This window comes from Salvelinus alpinus, chromosome 9 (assembly GCF_045679555.1).
Source record: "Salvelinus alpinus chromosome 9, SLU_Salpinus.1, whole genome shotgun sequence".
NCBI classification, from domain to species: Eukaryota; Metazoa; Chordata; class Actinopteri; order Salmoniformes; family Salmonidae; genus Salvelinus; species Salvelinus alpinus.
Window position 1 is genome coordinate 3,051,478 of NC_092094.1, and position 25,142 is coordinate 3,076,619.

The 25,142-nt window shown below is 38.5% G+C and overlaps 1 protein-coding gene across 2 annotated transcripts in view; it reads right to left on the reverse strand.

The window, feature by feature from the left end:
* Nucleotides 1-311: 311 nt before the first annotated feature.
* LOC139584153 (mitochondrial glutamate carrier 1-like) overlaps nucleotides 312-25,142 on the reverse strand; it is a 103,612-nt gene continuing 78,781 nt past the window's right edge. For both annotated transcript variants that reach the window (XM_071415674.1, XM_071415673.1), the window contains exons 7-11: nucleotides 15,537-15,597; nucleotides 13,934-14,078; nucleotides 12,855-13,009; nucleotides 12,311-12,386; nucleotides 312-5,422 (exon numbers count right to left, since the gene is read on the reverse strand). In XM_071415674.1, the coding sequence (XP_071271775.1) occupies nucleotides 5,275-5,422; nucleotides 12,311-12,386; nucleotides 12,855-13,009; nucleotides 13,934-14,078; nucleotides 15,537-15,597 (585 nt within the window). In that variant the 3' untranslated portion in view covers nucleotides 312-5,274. The remainder of the gene's footprint in view (nucleotides 5,423-12,310; nucleotides 12,387-12,854; nucleotides 13,010-13,933; nucleotides 14,079-15,536; nucleotides 15,598-25,142) is intronic.

The window sequence follows — 25,142 nt, forward strand, 5'->3', positions numbered from 1 at the left end:
AACACATTACAGATCTCTCTCCCAACACATTATATATCTCAGTTATCTCCCAACACATTACAGATCTCTCTCCCAACACATTATAGATCTCCGTTATCTCCCATCACATTATAGATCTCAGTTCTCTCCCAACACATTATAGATCTCAGTTATCTCCCAACACATTATAGATCTCAGTTATCTCCCAACACATTATAGATCTCAGTTATCTCCCAACACATTATAGATCTCAGTTCTCTCCCAACACATTATAGATCTCAGTTCTCTCCCAACACATTATAGATCTCAGTTATCTCCCATCACATTATAGATCTCAGTTATATTTCAGCTTTTATTTTCATTGTTTTTTATTAGTTTTTCCCTGTGAAGCACATTGCATTGCATGTCTGAAATGTGCTGTATAAATAAAGCTTGATTTAATTTGAATGGTGTGGCAGGCCTTCAGTGATGTAACAAATGCATTTACAACAAAGCCACACCATGGAAGCTTCAATCCCCAAAGAGCCTAGAGAACAACAAACAAAACATACTCAAGCTAAAAATAGTTTTAGTACATTGGAATGACTGAAATAAAACAATTTTTAGTAAACTATTGTAGTATAGTACAATCTTTTTAGTACACTATTGAAATCACAACTAGATTGTAATTTTACATTAAGTAAAATTGTGTGCCTTTAAACCAGTTCTTTACAAGTAGTTTTGTGGAAGTGAAAGAAGTGTTCTGATGCCAGATTTGAATGGTAGAGAAGTAGAGGAAGATTTCATACGTTCTAACTTTTTGTCAAGCTTTTTGGTGAAAGTGGTAAAAATGTAAGTTGTTTTAAAAAGTTAATTAAAAAGAAGCAGTCGGTGTGGTTCCTCAAACAGCCGCATCTTTAGATCGGTGGAGTTATTCCTGTTCTGATTTCATATTTAAATAGGAGAGAAACGGGCTAAGATTTCATACGTTCTAACTTGTTGAAAGTGGCCAAAGTAGCTGATTTCTGTCAAAAGTCACATTGTTTACATATTGTCTCATTCTTAGAATGTTAATGTGCACGCCATCGAGATCCCATTAAATTACTATGTCATAAACCCTCAAAGTTCCAGAATGGGGTGAAACTGTCAGCCATATTGGTCAGGGAGAAATCCAAACCAGTCTGATCGGAAGGAACGGTAGCAGAGGTATAATCCTGATTATTACTTATACATGAAAATAAAAGTACAGCATGTGATATATCAGAAATTGTGTAATTAAATTATTGTCAAGCTAAAATATTGTCACGTATTATAAATACAGCTTATTCGAGTTTTATACACATTTTCTGTAAAAATAGCTTCTAAAATATATGTAAACAGACCATAAATGTCCCCAAGCAAAAAATTATAAAGCTGTGAGTGCTATTATATGATGCAATATCAGTACTTGTTGCATTTACAACTTGTCTAATCCCTGTCGCAGCAGTGGCAAATCATGGCTGACCAACTCCCTTACCAAACCATGGCTGACCAACTTCCTGACCAAACCATGGCTGACCAACTCCCTGACCAAACCATGGCTGACCAACTCCCTGACCAAACCATGGCTGACCAACTCCCTGACCAAACCATGGCTGACCAACTCCCTGACCAAACCATGGCTGACCAACTCCCTGACCAAACCATGGCTGACCAACTCCCTGACCAACTCCCTGACCAAACCATGGCTGACCAACTCCCTGACCAACTCCCTGACCAACTCCCTGACCAACTCCCTGACCAAACCATGGCTGACCAACTCCCTGACCAAACCATGGCTGACCAACTCCCTGACCAAACCATGGCTGACCAACTCCCTGACCAACTCCCTGACCAAACCATGGCTGACCAACTCCCTGACCAACTCCCTGACCAAACCATGGCTGACCAACTCCCTGACCAACTCCCTGACCAATATGGCTGACCAACTCCCTGACCAATATGGCTGACCATTATCCCATCATAAGAAGGTTCATGGCCCTTCTAGTATTCTAACTCCTAATTCTATGGTGCCGACACATAGGGGCTCCCGAGTGGCGCAGCGGTCTAAGGCACTGCATCTCAGTGCAAGAGGTGTCACTACAGTCCCTGGTTTGAATCCAGGCTGTATCACATCCGCCCGTGATTGGTTGTCCCAAAGGGCGGCGCATAATTGGACCAGCAACCTCCGGGTGTGTCCGGGGTAGGCCGTCATTGTAAATAATAATTTGTTCTTAACTGACGTGCCTAGTTAAATAAAGGTTAAATAACAAAATAAATGTAAAAACAACTATAATTTGACATTTCTGAAAGTTCTGTGACAGTTAAATTTAACAGTGGAAAGTTACCTTAATAAATGCAGTTGATGCGATTACTAAAACAGCTTGATTGGTAAAAGTTATTCCTGCTCTGTTTTCAGATTTGAATAGCAGAGAAAGTAGAGGAAGATTTTTTCAAATTGTTTTTCTATCTTGATTTGTGTCAAACGATCCATTGTTCCATTCACAGTGAATGGAATGTTGGAAGTCACGATGTCACAATGTTCTACTCTGCAGTGTGTGAGTATCCATAGCAACGGACATCACAGAGCTTTTAGCTGATGTTAGCTAGCTACTTTCCGTCACTCTAAACGCCGACAAAACAGCTGTAACATTTATTTGGTAGAAAATATTTCTGCTCTGTTTTCAGATTTGAATTAGCAGAGAAGTAGAAGAACAATTCACCTTTTTTTGTGTGGTCTAAGTTGTCGGGAAAGTGGTCTAAATTTTCAGTTGTTTATAAAACGCTACTGAAAATGTAGTTTATGTAGTTACTAAAATAGCTGTATCGTTAGATTGGTAGAATATATTTTGGTTGCATTTTTAGATGTGAATATCAGAGAAGTAGAGGAAGACTTCATATGCTCTAACTTTTGTTTAACTTGTTGGGAACGAGGTCAAAGTAGCAGATTTTTGTGAATGAAATGTTGGAAGTCACAATGGAAGCTTTAGAATATTTAAGACATCCCATTTAAAGTGGATGCAGTTTATAAGTTGAATAAAAGTTTAAACGTATAAAATGTTATCAAACATTTGTATGCAAGCAACTTTATCTCAGATCAGTCTACACGTTTTAAAGTTTGAATGGCTGTAAGAGGAGTAGCTTTCCAAATATTAATAACAACAATAAAAAGTTTGGACAATATTAAAAGTGGCTTCATCAATTATCATTGATTCTGCTTTTTTTTAGTATAGAATCTATTGCAGATCAGGTTGCTCTTCAGATATAGCATCACTACCTTCACTGGACCAAATGTTGAACACCAAGACCACATTCATATGATATTGGCCATATTTTGCAAAAAAAGAATGTTGGTTATTATGATAGCTCTATTTTCCTTCTACGTTTGGGGATAACTAGGTACTGCATTTATGCTGCCCCCTATAGAGAAAAGACCACCAGGGACAAGGCAATTAGGGTCCACACAGAGCTATAAGCTGATTGGCTGACTGGCAATTACAACCAATCACAGGCAGGGATGTTCAGGTAAGATCCAATGGGAGTGTTAGTATTGTATAATTGTATATAGTGCACAACTTAAGATATTCTATGGGTCTATATAAATACAATAACAATATAAATGTAAGATATAATTTAAGCTCTAATTCATATAATAAACTGGTTGGTTCGAGCCCTGAATGCTGATTGGCTGATAGCCGTGGTAATATCAGACCGTATACCACGGGTATGACAGAACATTTATTTTTACTGCTTTAATTACGTTGGTAACCAGTTTATAATAGCAATAAGACACCTCAGGGGTTTGTGATGTATGGTCAATATACCACGGCTAAGGGTAGTGTCCAGGCACCCCGTGTTGTGTCGTGCATAAGAACAGCCCTCAGCCGTGGTATATTGGCCATATAACCACAGCTCCTCGAGCCTTACTGTTTAAGTAAGACTGAAAAACAGCTTCTATCTCAAGGCCATCAGACTGTTAAACAGCCACCACTAACATTTAGCGGCCGCTGCCAACATACTGACTCAACTCCAGCCACTTTAAAAATGGGAATTGATGGAAATTATGTAAAAATGTACCACTAGCCACTTTAAGCAATGCCACTTAATACAATGTTTACATACCCTACATTACCCATCTCATATGTATATATACTGTACTCTATATCATCTACTGCATCTTGCCATCTTTATGCAATACATGTACCACTAGCCACTTTAAACTATGCCACTTTATGTTTACATACCCTACAGTACTCATCTCATATGTATATACCGTACTCTATACCATCTACTGCATCTGCCATGCCGTTCTGTACCACCACTCATTCATATATCTTTATGTACATATTCTTTATCCCTTTACACTTGTGTGTGTGTGTAAGGTAGTAGTGTGGAATTGTTAGGTTAGATTACTGTTGGTTATTACTGCATTGTCGGAACTAGAAGCACAAGCATTTCGCTACACTCGCATTAACATCTGCTAACCATGTGTATGTGACTAATAAAATTTGATTTGATTTGAAGTATACTACGTAATAGCTGGTAACAATAATAAGGTATGGAGCATGTCTTTTCTTTAATGAGCATGCTTGGTAAACTTTGAATAGTCTTAACTTTGAATAGTCTTAAGGGATCCTTTGTTTTCTTGAGAGAAGAGAGCGGATAAAATCCAGCTTTTTCATTAGGACCAGCCGGTTTGTTTTTATTATTACAAGATATGTAATTAATATTAAATGTGATTTATAGGCAATAGTTGTCATTCGCATGATCATTCTGACACTATGGAGGTTAATGGAGATAATTACCATATACTCAAGACCTACCCTGATCAAGTCTACCCTGTAATTCACGCCCATATTTAAAAAAGAAAAATTATATAAAAAATATAAAATAATCATCATTGTTTGAGAACATGGTATTTGTGGCATTATATCCACTGGAATGTTGTGTTGCCACCGTAGGCAGCTTTGCCATCAACATCTCTCTCCTAAGTACTCTTACTACTGTGCTCACAACCATAGCATTACATTCAACACAACAACGACAATTAAAGAGGCTAAACGCAACTTTGTTGCCTCTAGGGGGCGCTCTTAAGCCAAAAAGGGGTCAAAGAAAAAATTTCTAAATTGTCGGTAGTCATACTTTCACCCGACGACGACAACGATCAGATATTCAAACTATCCATCAAACGATCAAAACCTTATTTCGTGACGGGAGGTGATCCCCGAGCGTTTCGGTGTGCTGTGCGTGACGTAGTCGTGAAAGAGGGAAAGGCAGAGATCCGATTGGTTGGTGTTCTTAGTTGCCAGGCAGGAAGCTGAGGAGGTATTCTCCCACCCCGAAGAAGTAGACCACCTGAGCGATACCAAATAAGGGCGCGATGACCAGGGCACGGCAGTACGCCCCCTTCAGGAACGCTGAGGGACCCTCGTTCTTCATGATTTTACTGATGGGAGAGAGGTAAGAAGAGACATGGGCAACACAGATTAGCAACAAGATATCAGTGAATAGTTTTACCTTGTTACTAATTATGTGTTTAAACTGAATATGGCAGCTGAGTTATCATATAGCGTATAGAATATATTCATTCTGTATTCAAATTGTTGTCACCACACCATAAAGAACAAGAAAAACATAGTGATGCTAATTATAACAGTCTTTTGGTAGAGGGATAGGTTTTCCCCAAAACCTTCACTATTAAATGTTAACTGGCTACAAAGTATTTTATTTATTTATTTTTATTTAACCTATATTTAACTAGGCAAGTCAGTGACCCCGGCCAAACCCGGAAGACACTGGGCCAAATGTGCGACGCCCTATGGGACTCACAATCACGGCCTGGATGTGATGCGGCCTGGATTCGAACACTGAGATGCAGTGTCTTAGACCACTGCGCCACTCGGGAGCACAAAGAAGCCTGTGTCTTCCTGGCAGAATAAAATCCCGATGTTTTCCACCAATCCAATGGGCATTTGCTTTGTAAACTCAATCACATGTGCGCTACAGAAACCCCTGTTAACACTGCTAACTAAACAACAGTGCTAGGTGGCTGTAATACAGAAACACTGCTAACAAAACAACAGTGTTAGGTGGCTGTAATACAGAAACACTGCTAACTAAACAACAGTGCTAGGTGGCTGTACTACAGAAACACTGCTAACTAAACAACAGCGTTAGGTGGCTGTAATACAGAAACACCGCTAACCAAACAACAGTGCTAAGTGCCTGTAATACAGAAACACTGCTAACCGAACAACAGTGCTAGGTGCCTGTACTACAGAAACACTGCTAACCAAACAACAGTGCTAGGTGCCTGTACTACAGAAACACAGCTAACCCAACAACAGTGCTAGGTGGCTGTACTACAGAAACACTGCTAACCAAACAACAGTGCTAGGTGCCTGTACTACAGAAACACTGCTAACCAAACAACAGTGCTAGGTGCCTGTACTACAGAAACACAGCTAACCCAACAACAGTGCTAGGTGGCTGTACTACAGAAACACTGCTAACCAAACAACAGTGCTAGGTGCCTGTACTACAGAAACACAGCTAACCCAACAACAGTGCTAGGTGGCTGTACTACAGAAACACTGCCAACCAAACAACAGTGCTAGGTGCCTGTACTACAGAAACACTGCTAACCAAACAACAGTGCTAGGTGCCTGTACTACAGAAACACAGCTAACCCAACAACAGTGCTAGGTGGCTGTACTACAGAAACACTGCTAACCAAACAACAGTGCTAGGTGGCTGTACTACAGAAACACCACTAACCAAACAACATTATTAGGTGGCTGTACTACAGAAACACCGCTAACCAAACAACAGTGCTAGGTGCCTGTACTACAGAAACACCGCTAACCAAACAACAGTGCTAGGTGGCTGTACTACAGAAACACCACTAACCAAACAACAGTGCTAGGTGGCTGTACTACAGAAACACCGCTAACCAAACAACAGTGCTAGGTGCCTGTACTACAGAAACACCGCTAACCAAACAACAGTGCTAGGTGGCTGTACTACAGAAACACCACTAACCAAACAACAGTGCTAGGTGGCTGTACTACAGAAACACTGCTAACCCAACAACAGTGCTAGGTGGCTGTTCTACAGAAACACCGCTAACCAAACAACAGTGCTAGGTGGCTGTGCTACAGAAACACCGCTAACCAAACAACAGTGCTAGGTGGCTGTACTACAGAAACACCGCTAACCAAACAACAGTGCTAGGTGGCTGTACTACAGAAACACTGCTAACCAAACAACAGTGCTAGGTGGCTGTACTACAGAAACACCGCTAACCAAACAACAGTGCTAGGTGGCTGTACTACAGAAACACCGCTAACCAAACAACAGTGCTAGGTGGCTGTACTACAGAAACACCGCTAACCAAACAACAGTGCTAGGTGGCTGTGCTACAGAAACACTGCTAACCAAACAACAGTGCTAGGTGCCTGTACTACAGAAACACCGCTAACCAAACAACAGTGCTAGGTGGCTGTACTACAGAAACACCGCTAACCAAACAACAGTGCTAGGTGGCTGTACTACAGAAACACCGCTAACCAAACAACAGTGCTAGGTGGCTGTGCTACAGAAACACCGCTAACCAAACAACAGTGCTAGGTGGCTGTACTACAGAAACACCGCTAACCAAACAACAGTGCTAGGTGGCTGTACTACAGAAACACCGCTAACCAAACAACAGTGCTAGGTGGCTGTACTACAGAAACACCGCTAACCAAACAACAGCGCTAGGTGGCTGTACTACAGAAACACCGCTAACCAAACAACAGCGCTAGGTGCCTGTACTACAGAAACACCGCTAACCAAACAACAGCGCTAGGTGGCTGTGCTACAGAAACACTGCTAACCAAACAACAGCGCTAGGTGGCTGTACTACAGAAACACCGCTAACCAAACAACAGCGCTAGGTGGCTGTGCTACAGAAACACCGCTAACCAAACAACAGCGCTAGGTGGCTGTACTACAGAAACACCGCTAACCAAACAACAGCGCTAGGTGGCTGTACTACAGAAACACCGCTAACTAAACAACAGCGCTAGGTGGCTGTACTACAGAAACACCGCTAACCAAACAACAGTGCTAGGTGGCTGTACTACAGAAACACCGCTAACTAAACAACAGCGCTAGGTGGCTGTACTACAGAAACACCGCTAACCAAACAACAGTGCTAGGTGGCTGTACTACAGAAACACCGCTAACCAAACAACAGTGCTAGGTGGCTGTACTACAGAAACACCGCTAACCAAATAACAGTGCTAGGTGCCTGTACTACAGAAACACCGCTAACCAAACAACAGTGCTAGGTGGCTGTACTACAGAAACACCGCTAACCAAACAACAGTGCTAGGTGGCTGTACTACAGAAACACTGCTAACCCAACAACAGTGCTAGGTGGCTGTTCTACAGAAACACCGCTAACCAAACAACAGTGCTAGGTGGCTGTGCTACAGAAACACCGCTAACCAAACAACAGTGCTAGGTGGCTGTACTACAGAAACACCGCTAACCAAACAACAGTGCTAGGTGGATGTACTACAGAAACACTGCTAACCAAACAACAGTGCTAGGTGGCTGTACTACAGAAACACCGCTAACCAAACAACAGTGCTAGGTGGCTGTACTACAGAAACACCGCTAACCAAACAACAGTGCTAGGTGGCTGTACTACAGAAACACCGCTAACCAAACAACAGTGCTAGGTGGCTGTGCTACAGAAACACTGCTAACCAAACAACAGTGCTAGGTGCCTGTACTACAGAAACACCGCTAACCAAACAACAGTGCTAGGTGGCTGTACTACAGAAACACCGCTAACCAAACAACAGTGCTAGGTGGCTGTACTACAGAAACACCGCTAACCAAACAACAGTGCTAGGTGGCTGTGCTACAGAAACACCGCTAACCAAACAACAGTGCTAGGTGGCTGTACTACAGAAACACCGCTAACCAAACAACAGTGCTAGGTGGCTGTACTACAGAAACACCGCTAACCAAACAACAGTGCTAGGTGGCTGTACTACAGAAACACCGCTAACCAAACAACAGCGCTAGGTGGCTGTACTACAGAAACACCGCTAACCAAACAACAGCGCTAGGTGCCTGTACTACAGAAACACCGCTAACCAAACAACAGCGCTAGGTGGCTGTGCTACAGAAACACTGCTAACCAAACAACAGCGCTAGGTGGCTGTACTACAGAAACACCGCTAACTAAACAACAGCGCTAGGTGGCTGTACTACAGAAACACCGCTAACCAAACAACAGTGCTAGGTGGCTGTACTACAGAAACACCGCTAACTAAACAACAGCGCTAGGTGGCTGTACTACAGAAACACCGCTAACCAAACAACAGTGCTAGGTGGCTGTACTACAGAAACACCGCTAACCAAACAACAGTGCTAGGTGGCTGTACTACAGAAACACCGCTAACCAAATAACAGTGCTAGGTGGCTGTACTACAGAAACACCGCTAACCAAATAACAGCGCTAGGTGGCTGTGCTACAGAAACACCGCTAACCAAACAACAGCGCTAGGTGGCTGTACTACAGAAACACCGCTAACCAAACAACAGCGCTAGGTGGCTGTGCTACAGAAACACCGCTAACCAAACAACAGCGCTAGGTGGCTGTACTACAGAAACACCGCTAACCAAACAACAGCGCTAGGTGGCTGTACTACAGAAACACCGCTAACTAAACAACAGCGCTAGGTGGCTGTACTACAGAAACACCGCTAACCAAACAACAGTGCTAGGTGGCTGTACTACAGAAACACCGCTAACTAAACAACAGCGCTAGGTGGCTGTACTACAGAAACACCGCTAACCAAACAACAGTGCTAGGTGGCTGTGCTACAGAAACACCGCTAACCAAACAACAGTGCTAGGTGGCTGTACTACAGAAACACCGCTAACCAAACAACAGTGCTAGGTGGCTGTACTACAGAAACACCGCTAACCAAACAACAGTGCTAGGTGGCTGTGCTACAGAAACACTGCTAACCAAACAACAGTGCTAGGTGCCTGTACTACAGAAACACCGCTAACCAAACAACAGTGCTAGGTGGCTGTACTACAGAAACACCGCTAACCAAACAACAGTGCTAGGTGGCTGTACTACAGAAACACCGCTAACCAAACAACAGTGCTAGGTGGCTGTGCTACAGAAACACCGCTAACCAAACAACAGTGCTAGGTGGCTGTACTACAGAAACACCGCTAACCAAACAACAGTGCTAGGTGGCTGTACTACAGAAACACCGCTAACCAAACAACAGTGCTAGGTGGCTGTACTACAGAAACACCGCTAACCAAACAACAGCGCTAGGTGGCTGTACTACAGAAACACCGCTAACCAAACAACAGCGCTAGGTGCCTGTACTACAGAAACACCGCTAACCAAACAACAGCGCTAGGTGGCTGTGCTACAGAAACACTGCTAACCAAACAACAGCGCTAGGTGGCTGTACTACAGAAACACCGCTAACCAAACAACAGCGCTAGGTGGCTGTGCTACAGAAACACCGCTAACCAAACAACAGCGCTAGGTGGCTGTACTACAGAAACACCGCTAACCAAACAACAGCGCTAGGTGGCTGTACTACAGAAACACCGCTAACTAAACAACAGCGCTAGGTGGCTGTACTACAGAAACACCGCTAACCAAACAACAGTGCTAGGTGGCTGTACTACAGAAACACCGCTAACTAAACAACAGCGCTAGGTGGCTGTACTACAGAAACACCGCTAACCAAACAACAGTGCTAGGTGGCTGTACTACAGAAACACCGCTAACCAAACAACAGTGCTAGGTGGCTGTACTACAGAAACACCGCTAACCAAATAACAGTGCTAGGTGCCTGTACTACAGAAACACCGCTAACCAAACAACAGTGCTAGGTGGCTGTACTACAGAAACACCACTAACCAAACAACAGTGCTAGGTGGCTGTACTACAGAAACACTGCTAACCCAACAACAGTGCTAGGTGGCTGTTCTACAGAAACACCGCTAACCAAACAACAGTGCTAGGTGGCTGTGCTACAGAAACACCGCTAACCAAACAACAGTGCTAGGTGGCTGTACTACAGAAACACCGCTAACCAAACAACAGTGCTAGGTGGCTGTACTACAGAAACACTGCTAACCAAACAACAGTGCTAGGTGGCTGTACTACAGAAACACCGCTAACCAAACAACAGTGCTAGGTGGCTGTACTACAGAAACACCGCTAACCAAACAACAGTGCTAGGTGGCTGTACTACAGAAACACCGCTAACCAAACAACAGTGCTAGGTGGCTGTGCTACAGAAACACTGCTAACCAAACAACAGTGCTAGGTGCCTGTACTACAGAAACACCGCTAACCAAACAACAGTGCTAGGTGGCTGTACTACAGAAACACCGCTAACCAAACAACAGCGCTAGGTGGCTGTACTACAGAAACACCGCTAACCAAACAACAGTGCTAGGTGGCTGTACTACAGAAACACCGCTAACCAAACAACAGTGCTAGGTGGCTGTACTACAGAAACACCGCTAACCAAATAACAGTGCTAGGTGGCTGTACTACAGAAACACCGCTAACCAAATAACAGCGCTAGGTGGCTGTGCTACAGAAACACCGCTAACCAAACAACAGCGCTAGGTGGCTGTACTACAGAAACACCGCTAACCAAACAACAGTGCTAGGTGGCTGTGCTACAGAAACACTGCTAACCAAACAACAGCGCTAGGTGGCTGTACTACAGAAACACCGCTAACCAAACAACAGCGCTAGGTGGCTGTGCTACAGAAACACCGCTAACCAAACAACAGCGCTAGGTGGCTGTACTACAGAAACACCGCTAACCAAACAACAGTGCTAGGTGGCTGTACTACAGAAACACCGCTAACTAAACAACAGCGCTAGGTGGCTGTACTACAGAAACACCGCTAACCAAACAACAGTGCTAGGTGGCTGTGCTACAGAAACACCGCTAACCAAACAACAGTGCTAGGTGGCTGTACTACAGAAACACCGCTAACCAAACAACAGTGCTAGGTGGCTGTACTACAGAAACACCGCTAACCAAACAACAGCGCTAGGTCCATGGGCACTTGAATGAAAGGGTAACTACACTCAACAATCTCCTGACGTGGTAATATGTATTGTACTATACTTAGAACATCCAATTTGTTTTTATCCCAAACAAAAGGTGTGATTTTGAGAACGAAAAGCTGAAAAAACAGAGAGGGGGTGGGGGGGTTTGGGGGGATCCTGAACAACGTCAATGCCCCACAATCCCCAGGTGTTGAGATTTACCTGATACAGTCAGTCACCCCACTGTAAGTTTCCTCTGTACTCCCTCTGTTCATAGACTGGATTCTGGTCTTTATCACTGTCGATACACAACAACACTATGTGAACACTACAACACACACTGATGCAACGAACAACATATGATTGGTGTAAGATCCAGGCTAAATACAGACCATTTTAACTCAGAGAGACATAACGTAGTATAATAGTATAACATTGTAACACATTCTAGGGTCTTTATAACAAGTTATAACAAGTTTGAAAGAAAATCCCCATGTCTCACCATCTACAGGGTTGACAGCCACAGCGGCCGTGCTGCCAACCCATATTACTACAGTATTATTAATTATATACTGGATATTATGTCTCACCATCTACAGGGTTGACAGCCACAGCGGCCGTGCTGCCAACCCATATTACTACAGTATTATTAATTATATACTGGATATTATGTCTCACCATCTACAGGGTTGACAGCCACAGCGGCCGTGCTGCCAACCCATATTACTACAGTATTATTAATTATATACTGGATATTATGTCTCACCATCTACAGGGTTGACAGCCACAGCGGCCGTGCTGCCAGCCAGACAGCCTGCCAGGAATGACACATAGAACGGGGCGGGGCCCTCCGCTCCTCTCTTCCCCAGGGTGTTCAGGTTGGCAAACAGAGGGAAGTAGATGATGGAGAATGGAACATCCCTGAGAGGAGAGGAGAGGAGAGGAGAGGAGGGGCGGGGAGGGGAGAGGAGAGGAGAGGAGAGGAGAGGAGAGGAGAGGAGAGGAGAGGAGAGGAGAGGAGAGGAGAGGAGGGGAGAGGAGAGGAGAGGAGGGGAGGGGAGGGGAGAGGAGAGGAGAGGAGAGGAGAGGAGAGGAGAGGAGAGGAGAGGAGAGGAGAGGAGAGGAGAGGAGAGGAGAGGAGAGGAGAGGAGAGGAGAGGATGAGAGACGAGCAGAGGAGAGGAGAGGAGAGGAGAGGAGAGGAGAGGAGAGGAGAGGAGAGGAGAGGAGAGGAGAAGAAATGAGAGACGAGCAGAGGAGAGGAGAGGAGAGGAGAGGAGAGGAGAGGAGAGGAGATGAGAGACGAGCAGAGGAGAGGAGAGGAGAGGAGAGGAGAGGAGAGGAGAGGAGAGGAGAGGAGAGGAGAAGAAATGAGAGACGAGCAGAGGAGAGGAGAGGAGAGGAGAGGAGAGGAGAGGAGCAGAGGAGAGGAGAGGAGAGGAGAGGAGAGGAGAGGAGACGAGACGAGACGAGAGGAGAGGAGAGGAGGGGAGGGGAGAGGAGAGGAGAGGAGAGGAGAGGAGAGGAGAGGAGAGACGAGCAGAGGAGAGTTTTTATCATTTCGTCATACCTCAGCGTTGTAGCCAGAGCAATGTGTGTCGGTGTATCTATGGGTGGACTTTCGTTGTATTTCCTTGATTCCTCGATTCCTTGCGTCCTCTTTCCTCGACTCCTCAAAACGCCTTGGAGGAGAAGATCCAAGATCCTTTAGTCTCTGACCGTTTTTCCTCCGTACATTTTGAGAAGGAGACGAGGAGAGAGAGGACGGTAGGAATCCAGGAAATACAATGAGCCAATGAGTCGAGGGTGGCTGGTGGTCAGAACAGCGTCTGGCTGTGGTGTTTACCTGAGCAGTGTGGCCCCCAGGCCCTTGTACAGCCCAGCGATGCCCTTCTCCTTAAGCAGTTCCCTGGTCAGTTGCATGGCGGTGGGGGACTTGGTCGGCACGGTCCCCGGTACTACTGTCTCTGGCATCAGCTTCCTCTGGGCCTCTGATAGAAGGACAGACAGGGACAGCATGGGGTTAGAGCTCTTAAATCTATTACCCATTTTCCTCTACCTCATCGAAATATATTTTATTTTATTACTAGCACTGACCTTTTCTGATAGTTGATTTGTTAAGGAAGAATTTTACTATTATTGTAATTAAGATGCACTAACTTTTCTGTTCTGTCTGTGGACAATATAGTATCCGCCCGCCCACCCACCCACCCACCCACCCACCCAGTTTGCAGCTATTTAGGCAAGATAAGACTTTATAAGGGTTTGTACTTGCTCATGTAAAGTCTTACAATGCATTATAACTGCATCATAATGCATTATAACTGCAGGCTGTTACCACATGGAATGCATGAATAGGTCAATGAGCAGGTAATGGTCAGCAAATACAACAAGGGGACTACCGAGATTAGACAGTGGAGTAGGTAGGATCCTTATGTGGATCCAAAATTGACCACACGGGGGCAGAATTTATCCATATTTCAACACTAGGTCATAGTGACCCTTCCATTTTGCAGCTCCCTCTCTCTTACCAATCCTCCTCCATCTCTCTAAATATCTTACAGACTGTTTTTCTATCTCTCTAAATGGTTCTATTCAGTCTGTATCACTGATAGAGAAATGTAATGGTAATTTCCTATTGAGCCATTTCCTATTGAGTCATTTCCTATTGAGCCGACATCTGCAGCGTTTACAGTGAACGGCGTCTCCACAAAAGCGAGAACATTGCCTTTAAATTTAAATCACGCTGTAATACAGGCCTTCCGTAATATGGATTTAATGGAGCCCTACATCTCTTACCGATCCTCCTCAATTTCTCTCTAAACCTCCCAGTGATCCTCCTCCATCTCTATCTATCTCCTACTGATTCTCCACTATCTCTTACTGATTCTCCGCTATCTCTTACTGATTCTCCTCTATCTATCTCTCACTGATTATCCATTATCTCATACTGATTCTCCACTATCTCTTACTGATTCTCCACTATCTCTTACTGATTCTCCACTATCTATCTCTTACTGATTCTCCACTATCTATCTCTTACTGATTCTCCACAATCTATCTCTTACTATTTCTCCACAATCTATCTCTTACTGATTCCCCACTATCTCTTATTGATTCTCCTCTAGCTCTTACTGATTCTCCACTATCTCTTACTGATTCTCCACTATCTATCTCTTACTGATTCTCCACTATCTATCTCTTACTATTTCTCCACAATCTATCTCTTACTGATTCCCCACTATCTCTTATTGATTCTCCTCTAGCTCTTACTGATTCTCCACTATCTCTTACTGATTCTCCTCCATCTCTCTAAATCTCTTACTGATTCTCCTCCATCTCTCTAAATCTCTTACAGATTCTCCTCCATCTCTCTAAATCTCTTACAGATTCTCCTCCATCTCTCTAAATCTCTTACAGATTCTCCTCCATCTCTCTAAATCTCTTACCAATTCTCCCAGCATCTTGAAGCTGAATCTTCAACATCTCCATAGGAGTCGTGACGATAACCTGTGACAATAAACAGAAATACAAGATGAAAAACCACTATGTCTGACAGGAACATTTGGTAAAGTGTGATAACCAGGGGTATGTATAGGCTTACATGAAGATGCCAGGGGATATCATGGCATAGATAGGCATTTACTACTTAAGACTCCATGTAAACTACACCACACGACACTAAACTACACCAACACAACACTAATCCAAACTACACCACACAACACTAAACTACACCAAACTACACCAACACAACACTACACTGCACTACACCAACACTACACAACACTACACTAAACTGCACCAACACAACACTACACCAACACAACACTACACTAAACTACACCAACACTACACAACACTACACAACACTACACAACACTACACTAAACTGCACTAACACAACACCAACACTACACTAGAGCAAGGGTTAAAAGTCTATCTTACCATGAGAGTAGCAAGGACATTAGCAAGGACATTATAGCTGTCAACTCAGTAGGTCCTATTTGTGTTACACGGTGCATCTAACAATATGGAACAATATGAAACACTATGGAACACTATAACAATATAGAAAACTATAACAATATAAAACACTATAACAATATAGAACACTACAACAATATAGAACACTATAACAATATAGAACACTATAACAATATAGAACACTATAACAATATAGAACACTACAACAATATAGAACAGTATAACAATATAGAACACTATAACAATATAGAACACTATAACAATATAGAACACTATAAGGATGTAGAACACAATAACAATATAGAACGCTATAACAATATAGAACACTATAACAATATAGAACACTACAACAATATAGAACACTATAACAATATAGAACACTATAACAATATAGAACACTATAACAATATAGAACACTATAACACTATAACACTATAGAACACTATAACAATATAGAACACTATAACACTATAGAACACTATAACACTATAACAATATAGAACACTATAACAATACAGAACACTATAACAATATAGAACACCATAACAATATAGAACACAACAACAATATAGAACACTATAACAATATAGGACACTATAACAATATAGAACACTATAACAATATAGAACATTATAACACTATAACAATATAGAACACTATAACAATATAGAACACTATAGCAATATAGAACACTATAACAATATAGAACACTATAACAATATAGAACACTACAACAATATAGAACACTATAACAATATAGAACACTATAACAATATAGAACATTATAACACTATAACAACATAGAACAATATAACAATATAGAACACTATAACAATATAGAACACTATAACAATATAGAACACTATAACAATATAGAAGATTATAACACTATAACAATATAGAACACTATAACAATATAGAACACTATAACAATATAGAACATTATAACACTATAACACTATAGAACACTATAACACTATAGAACATTATAACACTATAACAATATAGAACACTATAACAATATAGAACACTATAACAATATAGAACACTATAACAATATAGAACACTATAACAATGTAGAACACTATAACAATATAGAACACTATAACAATATAGAACACTATAACAATATAGAACATTATAACACTATTACAATATAGAACACTATAACAATATAGAACACTATAACAATATAGAACACTATAACAATATAGAACACTACAACACTATAACAATATAGAACACTATAACAATATAGAACACTATAGCAATATAGAACACTATAACAATATAGAACACTATAGCAATATAGAACACTATAACAATATAGAACACTATAGCAATATAGAACACTATAAGGATGTAGAACACAATAACAATATAACAATATAGAACACTATAACAATATAGAACACTATAACAATATAGAACACTATAGCAATATAGAACACTATAAGGATGTAGAACACAATAACACTATAGCAATATAGAACACTATAACAATATAGAACACTATAGCAATATAGAACACTATAACAATATAGAACACTACAACACTATAACAATATAGAACACTATAACAATATAGAACACTATAGCAATATAGAACACTATAACAATATAGAACACTATAACAATATAGAACACTATAGCAATATAGAACACTATAACAATATAGAACACTATAACAATATAGAACACTATAGCAATATAGAACACTGTAACAATATAGAACACTACAACACTATAACAATATAGAACACTATAACAATATAGAACACTATAACAATATAGAACACTATATAATATAGAACACTATAGCAATATAGAACACTATAACAATATAGAACACTACAACAATATAGAACACTATAACAATATAGAACACTATAACAATATAGAACACTACAACAATATAGAACACTACAACAATATAAAACACTGTAACAATATAGAACACTATAACAATATAGAACATTATAACACTATTACAATATAGAACACTATAACAATATAGAACACTATAACAATATAGAACACTATAACAATATAGAACACTACAACACTATAACAATATAGAACACTATAACAATATAGAACACTATAGCAATATAGAACACTATAACAATATAGAACACTATAACACTATAACAATATAGAACACTATAACAATATAGAACACTATAACAATATAGAACACTATAACAATATAGAACATTATAACACTATAACACTATAGAACACTATAACACTATAGAACATTATAACACTATAACAATATAGAACACTATAACAATATAGAACCCTATAACAATATAGAACACTATAACAATGTAGAACACTATAACAATATAGAACACTATAACAATATAGAACACTATAACAATATAGAACATTATAACACTATTACAATATAGAACACTATAACAATATAGAACACTATAACAATATAGAACACTATAACAATATAGAACACTACAACACTATAACAATATAGAACACTATAACAATATAGAACACTATAGCAATATAGAACACTATAACAATATAGAACACTATAACACTATAACAATATAGAACACTATAACAATATAGAACACTATAACAATATAGAACACTATAGCAATATAGAACACTATAACAATATAGAACACTATAGCAATATAGAACACTATAAGGATGTAGAACACAATAACAATATAACAATATAGAACACTATAACAATATAGAACACTATAACAATATAGAACACTATAGCAATATAGAACACTATAAGGATGTAGAACACAATAACACTATAGCAATATAGAACACTATAACAATATAGAACACTATAGCAATATAGAACACTATAACAATATAGAACACTACAACACTATAACAATATAGAACACTATAACAATATAGAACACTATAGCAATATAGAACACTATAACAATATAGAACACTATAACAATATAGAACACTATAGCAATATAGAACACTATAACAATATAGAACACTATAACAATATAGAACACTATAGCAATATAGAACACTGTAACAATATAGAACACTACAACACTATAACAATATAGAACACTACAACAATATAGAACACTATAACAATATAGAACACTATAGCAATATAGAACACTATAACAATATAGAACACTATAGCAATATAGAACACTATAAGGATGTAGAACACAATAACAATATAACAATATAGAACACTATAACAATATAGAACACTATAACAATATAGAACACTATAGCAATATAGAACACTATAAGGATGTAGAACACAATAACACTATAGCAATATAGAACACTATAACAATATAGAACACTATAGCAATATAGAACACTATAACAATATAGAACACTACAACACTATAACAATATAGAACACTATAACAATATAGAACACTATAGCAATATAGAACACTATAACAATATAGAACACTATAACAATATAGAACACTATAGCAATATAGAACACTATAACAATATAGAACACTATAACAATATAGAACACTATAGCAATATAGAACACTGTAACAATATAGAACACTACAACACTATAACAATATAGAACACTACAACAATATAGAACACTATAACAATATAGAACACTATATAATATAGAACACTATAGCAATATAGAACACTATAACAATATAGAACACTACAACAATATAGAACACTATAACAATATAGAACACTATAACAATATAGAACACTATAACAATATAGAACATTATAACACTATTACAATATAGAACACTATAACAATATAGAACACTATAACAATATAGAACACTATAACAATATAGAACACTACAACACTATAACAATATAGAACACTATAACAATATAGAACACTATAGCAATATAGAACACTATAACAATATAGAACACTATAACACTATAACAATATAGAACACTATAACAATATAGAACACTATAACAATATAGAACACTATAACAATATAGAACACTATAGCAATATAGAACACTATAAGAATATAGAACACTACAACACTATAACAATATAGAACACTATAACAATATAGAACACTATAGCAATATAGAACACTATAACAATATAGAACACTATAACAATATAGAACACTATAGCAATATAGAACACTATAACAATATAGAACACTATAACAATATAGAACACTATAGCAATATAGAACACTGTAACAATATAGAACACTACAACACTATAACAATATAGAACACTATAACAATATAGAACACTATAACAATATAGAACACTATATAATATAGAACACTATAGCAATATAGAACACTACAACACTATAACAATATAGAACACTATAACACTATAACAATATAGAACACTATAACAATATAGAACATTATAACAATATAGAACACTATAACAATATAGAACACTATAACAATATAGAACACTATAGCAATATAGAACACTATAACAATATAGAACACTATAACAATATAGAACATTATAGCAATATAGAACACTATAACACTATAACAATATAGAACACTATAACAATATAGAACACTATAGCAATATAGAACACTATAACAATATAGAACACTATAACAATATAGAACACTATAACAATATAGAACACTATAACAATATAGAACACTATAGCAATATAGAACACTATAACACTATAACAATATAGAACACTATAGCAATATAGAACACTATAGCAATATAGAACACTATAACAATATAGAACACTATAACAATATAGAACATTATAACAATATAGAACATTATAACAATATAGAACACTATAACAATATAGAACACTATAACACTATAGAACACTACAACACTATAGAACACTATAGCAATATAGAACACTATAACACTATAACAATATAGAACACTATAGCAATATAGAACACTATAACAATATAGAACACTATAACAATATAGAACACTATAACAATATAGAACACTATAACAATATAGAACACTATAGCAATATAGAACACTATAGCAATATAGAACACTATAACAATATAGAACACTATAACAATATAGAACACTATAGCAATATAGAACACTATAACACTATAACAATATAGAACACTATAGCAATATAGAACACTATAGCAATATAGAACACTATAACAATATAGAACACTATAACAATATAGAACATTATAACAATATAGAACATTATAACAATATAGAACACTATAACAATATAGAACACTATAACACTATAGAACACTACAACACTATAGAACACTATAGCAATATAGAACACTATAACACTATAACAATATAGAACACTATAGCAATATAGAACACTATAGCAATATAGAACACTATAACAATATAGAACACTATAACAATATAGAACACTATAACAATATAGAACACTATAACAATATGGAACACTATAACAATATAGAACACTATAGCAATATAGAACACTATAGCAATATAGAACACTACAACAATATAGAACACTATAACACTATAACAATATAGAACACTATAACAATATAGAACACTATAACAATATGGAACACTATAACAATATAGAACACTATAACAATATAGAACACTATAACAATATAGAACACTATAACAATATGGAACAACATGGAACAATACGGAACTAAATTAAATGTATTCTACAAGAATCAATATTACTCAATAAAAACACAACCTTATGGAACAATCCTTGGATAGCTTTTCACAATTCACCGATAAATTGGTCCACAAACATAGTTTGTATCTGGAGTAAAAAAAAATAAGACATACAACCTCCTTACAGCTAATAGCTAGCATTAGCAACTCTGCCGTGTACCAATAGGTCCAGGAGCTAGGCTAGGCTAGGCTACGGCCTAACATATACAATACCATTAACTAATAGCTAGCATTAGCAACTCTGCAGTGTACCAATAGGTCCAGGAGTTAAGCTAGGCTATGCTACAGCCTAACATATACAATACCATTAACTAATAGCTAGCATTAGCAACTCTACAGTGTAACCAATAAGTCCAGGAGCTAGGCTAGGCTACGACCTACCGGACATCAATGTGCTAATAGCTAACAACTCACTAGCTCCTATTTGTGTTACAAATAGGTCCAAGAGCTAGACCACACTACGGATACCATTCATTTATACACACTTGTTTTTCCTGTGTAATCCGGGCTGTAGTAACTGGTAAACGGGATTAAAGGTGAGATGGCCAGTTGGGTTAATACTACTCCTAATCTAATCTAGTGTTCCCTGGGCAGTATTGTGCTAGCTGGCTTCGGCCTAATGGACTACAGGTAGGCTATTACACTATGACACAGATACACACACGCACGCACACAGTCACGCACACACACACAATCACACACACAGTAGTGATGCGTGGGTCAGCTGTTTGTTCACCCGCACTCGCCCACATTTGCTAATAACTCATCTGCAACCGCCCGACTTTAGCCTCTGTGATAATCCCGCACCCAACCCCGCCATATAGGACTATAGAAAATGTGCTGTACAGTCAGAGACGCCGAAACAAATACTTTTGACAGGGGGTTGCGGGATATATTTTTTTTAAAGCCTAATTTAAATATGTTTCTGCTTATAATTTGAGATATTTTGGTAGGCTATTTGTGAATCAACATGTCTGTAATTAGATACATGCGGTTTATCTTCTGTCCCAGAACAGTGTCATAAATCGATGAATGCTTCAATCTAAGGGACATCTATAAAGTTCTCTGTTATCTCTGCTTCACTCGCACAGCACACATTTAATGCAATAACTAAAAAAAATAAACAGGAAATGACATCAGTTTGACCGGTTTTAAGGAAATTAAAAACCCAACATGTTTCTTGATCAGATTTCAGTTCGGCTTGGATGCATATTATATACTATCAGCTGTTATGATGCTGATAAAGATACTGTAGCATCTTTACAGACAGTCCCTAACTGTGGTTGAAATATTATTAGCTGTTATGATGCTGATAAAGATACTGCAGCATCTTTACAGCCAGTCCCTAACTGTGGTTGAAATACTATCAGCTGTTATGATGCTGATAAAGATACTGTAGCATCTTTACAGACAGTCCCTAACTGTGGTTGAAATACTATCAGCTGTTATGATGCTAATAAAGATACTGCAGCATCTTTACAGACAGTCCCTAACTGTGGTTGAAATACTATCAGCTGTTATGATGCTGATAAAGATACTGCAGCATCTTTACAGACAGTCCCTAACTGTGGTTGAAATACTATCAGCTGTTATGATGCTAATAAAGATACTGCAGCATCTTTACAGACAGTCCCTAACTGTGGTTGAAATACTATCAGCTGTTATGATGCTGATAAAGATACTGCAGCATCTTTACAGACAGTCCCTAACTGCCCATTCATTCTATCAAGATGCTGAAAGACATAAATTAAATCATTAATTCATATTATATGATGCTATATGAGAGGTTATAGACCTACAGTTCATATTATATGAGATGTTATAGACCTACAGTTCATATTATATGAGAGGTTATAGACCTACAGTTCATATTATATGAGAGGTTATAGACCTACAGTTCATATTATATGAGAGGTTATAGACCTACAGTTCATATTATATGAGAGGTTATAGACCTACAGTTCATATTATATGAGAGGTTATAGACCTACAGTTCATATTATATGAGAGGTTATAGACCTACAGTTCATATTATATGAGAGGTTATAGACCTACAGTTCATATTATATGAGAGGTTATAGACCTACAGTTCATATTATATGAGAGGTTATAACCTACAGTTCATATTATATGAGAGGTTATAAACCTACAGTTAATATTATATGAGCGGTTATAGACCTACAGTTCATATTATATGAGAGGTTATAGACCTACAGTTCATATTATATGAGAGGTTATAACCTACAGTTCATATTATATGAGAGGTTATAGACCTACAGTTCATATTATATGAGAGGTTATAACCTACAGTTCATATGAGAGGTTATAGACCTACAGTTAATATGAGAGGTTATAAACCTACAGTTCATATTATATGAGAGGTTATAGACCTACAGTTCATATTATATGAGAGGTTATAGACCTACAGTTAATATGAGAGGTTATAAACCTACAGTTCATATTATATGAGAGGTTATAAACCTACAGTTCATATTATATGAGAGGTTATAGACCTACAGTTCATATTATATGAGAGGTTATAGACCTACAGTTCATATTATATGAGAGGTTATAGACCTACAGTTCATATTATATGAGAGGTTATAGACCTACAGTTCATATTATATGAGAGGTTATAGACCTACAGTTCATATTATATGAGAGGTTATAGACCTACAGTTCATATTATATGAGAGGTTATAGACCTACAGTTCATATTATATGAGAGGTTATAGACCTACAGTTAATATGAGAGGTTATAGACCTACAGTTCATATTATATGAGAGGTTATAGACCTACAGTTCATATTATATGAGAGGTTATAGACCTACAGTTCATATTATATGAGAGGTTATAGACCTACAGTTCATATTATATGAGAGGTTATAACCTACAGTTCATATGAGAGGTTATAGACCTACAGTTCATATTATATGAGAGGTTATAGACCTACAGTTCATATTATATGAGAGGTTATAGACCTACAGTTCATATTATATGAGAGGTTATAACCTACAGTTAATATGAGAGGTTATAAACCTACAGTTAATATGAGAGGTTATAAACCTACAGTTCATATTATATGAGAGGTTATAAACCTACAGTTAATATTATATGAGAGGTTATAGACCTACAGTCAGGGTCCAGAGTTCAGTTAGGTTACTATTCCGCCTGAACAGTCCAGTTCCTTTGACGTGCCATAGGCCTGTTTGAAGTCCTGACTGTCCAAATGTAATCGAGCCTCACAATCATCACACATCATCCTAACAACACAGCCACACTGCTATCATCCTTGTTTTACCACTTCACCAAACATCATTCTGGTCCTCCCTTTTCAAGTCTCCCATTGGGCAGCTTTTCTCTTCATGAATTCAACTCCGCCCCCTTTTTTTTTTTTTTTGCCTCAGT